This window comes from Propithecus coquereli, unplaced genomic scaffold (assembly GCF_000956105.1).
Source record: "Propithecus coquereli isolate 6110/MARCELLA unplaced genomic scaffold, Pcoq_1.0 Scaffold588, whole genome shotgun sequence".
Lineage (NCBI taxonomy): Eukaryota > Metazoa > Chordata > Mammalia > Primates > Indriidae > Propithecus > Propithecus coquereli.
In genome coordinates this window covers 251,792-254,480 of record NW_012151818.1, presented here as the reverse complement: position 1 = coordinate 254,480, position 2,689 = coordinate 251,792, and the positions used below count along the sequence as shown (strand labels likewise).

General features: G+C 68.1%; 1 protein-coding gene across 1 annotated transcript in view; it reads left to right on the top strand.

The window, feature by feature from the left end:
• GRIP2 (glutamate receptor interacting protein 2) overlaps nt 1–1,199 on the top strand; it is a 30,692-nt gene extending 29,493 nt beyond the window's left edge. Inside the window, exons 21-22 of the mRNA XM_012658460.1 lie at nt 449–595; nt 1,038–1,199. Coding sequence (XP_012513914.1) covers nt 449–595; nt 1,038–1,199 — 309 coding nt within the window. The remainder of the gene's footprint in view (nt 1–448; nt 596–1,037) is intronic.
• Nucleotides 1,200–2,689: the final 1,490 nt, after the last annotated feature.

Genomic DNA, 2,689 nt, shown 5'->3' with positions numbered 1-2,689 from the left:
TTTAGTCGTCCGGCTAATTTCTTTATATTTTTAGTAGAGACGGGGTCTCGCTCTTGCTCAGGCTGGTCTCGAACTCCTGACCTCGAGTGATCCTCCAGCTTTGGTCTCCCGAGTAGCTGGGACCACAGGCACGTGCCACCGTGCCCGGCTAATTTTTTCTATATATTTTTAGTTGTCCAGCTAATTTCTTTCTATTTTTAGTAGCGACGGGGTCTTGCTATGTTGCCCAGTCTGGTCTTGACCTCCTGACCTCGAGCGATCCTCCCGCCTCGGCCTCCCAGGGTGCTGGGATCACAGGCGGGAGAGCGAGAGGCCGGCGTCTGGTGCCCTCCGCAGGTCACTGTGTAAAAACTGCCTCGCGGGGGCAGCCGGCCGTTTGGCGACGGTTCCTGCGGGAGGCAGGGGCCGGGGCCTCTGCTCCAGGGGCCTCCTCCTCTCCCGCTCCCAGGTGACCCTGCGCAAGGACCCCACGCGGAGAGACTTCGGCTTCAGCGTCTCCGACGGCCTCCTGGAGAGGGGCGTCTACGTGCACACCCTGCGCCCCGACGGGCCGGCCCAACGCGGGGGCCTCCGGCCCTTCGACAGGCTCCTCCAGGTAACGCCGGGGTGGGGGTGGCCTCGTTCCAAGCCCCAGGGCGGGGGACGAGGCACAACGACACCACCAGTCCCGTGAGCCGGGTCGGCCTCAGTTGCTGCGGGGACGAACCAGCCGGACCCCAGGGGCTGGCCTTGCGCAAACTCGTGTTTATCGCGTGCGTGTGACCGGCCCGGCTCAGGGGAGCCTGGGGAATGCAGGGCACCCCTGGGGCCACCCGGGGCCACCCTTTCCCGCCCTGCTATTTTCCTTCCCCTCGGTGTGGTTTTGCTGTATTTATCCTAAAACACAGGCTGGGACTTTCTCTGCCCGACCCGAGCGGAGGAGGACGCAGGGGCCGGGCGTCCTCTGCGTCTCGTGCTGCAGACGCGCCGTGTCAGGCCGGGCGGGCCGCCGTGTCGAGGTGACACGGTCCCCGCTCTGTCCCCCTGGGCATCTGCAGGTCAACCGCGTGCGCACGCGGGACTTCGACTGCCGCCTGGCGGTGCCCCTCCTGGCAGAGGCGGCCGAGGAGCTGGACCTCGTCATCGGCCGCGACCCGCTGGCGCAGAGCACCGGGACGGCCCCCCGCGCGCCAGGCCCCGGCAGCCCCCAGATGCTCTGACGGCAGCGGGTGGTCGCGGGCCCGGCGGACCCTGAGCCGGGGAGGAGACGCGGCCTCCGTTCCCGGTTCCGTGGTGACCGGGGCGCCGGGCAGCGAGGTCCCCACCGCGGCTGGAGTCTCTTTCCGAGCCGGGTCTCCAGGATGCCCAGAGGAGCGAGACGCCGGGGGTGCCCCAGGTCCCTGCAGGGAGAGGTCCCAGGTGTGACAAAGACCCAGCGTCCCAGCTGGGTTCCGGACCATTCTCCCCACGTTCCAGCCACGGAGCTGGAACGAGCTGCCAGGGAGGAGTGAGCTCCCCGTCACGGGAGGTAAGCAAGTGGGCGCCGGATGCCCCCGGCGCAGTCAGGAGTCCAGGCGTCAGGCCCAGGCTGGCTCAGGGAGTCGGCTTCCCCCTGTCCCCGGAGACGACGCCGCTCTGGGCGGGAGCCCGGCTCTTCCGGACTCTTCCGCAGACTTCTGGTGTCTGGGGCTCGCCGGTTCCGGGACCCTGTAATGCTGAGGGTCCCGGCCCCTCCTGCCGCGTTCGTGGGACCGTGTGGCCACCGACCCGCCCGCGAGGGAGTCGACTGGGGACAAAAGACCCAGAAGGTTCTGTCCACCTGCCATTCATTCCGGTGAAGCCACGGAAACAGGGAGCAGAGGACGGCTCCTGTCCGCCACCCGGACCAGCCAAGGAGGGAGAGGAACAGAGGGAAAGACAGACAGACAGACGGAAGACAGGACGGCCTCTCTCTGTCCCGCCCGGTGGAGACGGGGTCACTCGAGGACGTTTATTCCCACTTGAAAGCTGGAAGCGCCAGCGCCCCTAGAAGTCATTTCCCTCGATTTCAAACCCTTTTAGTTTCGAGAAGGGCCCAGACCCCGCCGTGGTCCGGGCCGTGGCCGCCGGGGTGGCGGAGGCCGGGCCTGGCTTTGGGGTCTCAGGCGAGCAGGGGGCGCCCACTGCGGCCTCACCACGGGGACCCCGGAAAACGACCCTCGGGGGACCAGACGGGGGTGGCGAGGCCCGTTCTCCCCTCCCCGGGTCTGTTGCTTGTGCGCTGCGGGGTGGACGGTCCCCGAGCGGATACGGGCCTCCCGGTCCGGGCCAGAACCCCCGCCCCCGTCCCCCGGGTCCCGCCTCTTGGTGCCCTCCTCGGGGGCGCTTCGTGCCTGCGGCCGGCTTGCCCTGTGCCCCCGGCGTCTCGGATTCCTGCGCAAACCTCTGCCCCGGCTGTCACCTTTGGGGGCACCAAAGCGAAAGCCAAGAGCCCCTCACCTTCAGGGCTGGCAGAACTGTGGCTCTGCTACCGACTGCTGTGTGACCTCGGGCAGGTGTCTCAGCCTCTCTGGGCCTGTGTTAAGTCTCAGGGCTGGACCGGGCATACTCTCAGGGCCTCTCGGCTTGCGAAAGCTGCATGGACTCCGGGGCTCCAGGCGAGGGAAGATGCTCCCCAACCCCGACCCCCGCCCCTCCGTCCTCGGGCTGAGGCCCCCGCCCCGTTCCCCAT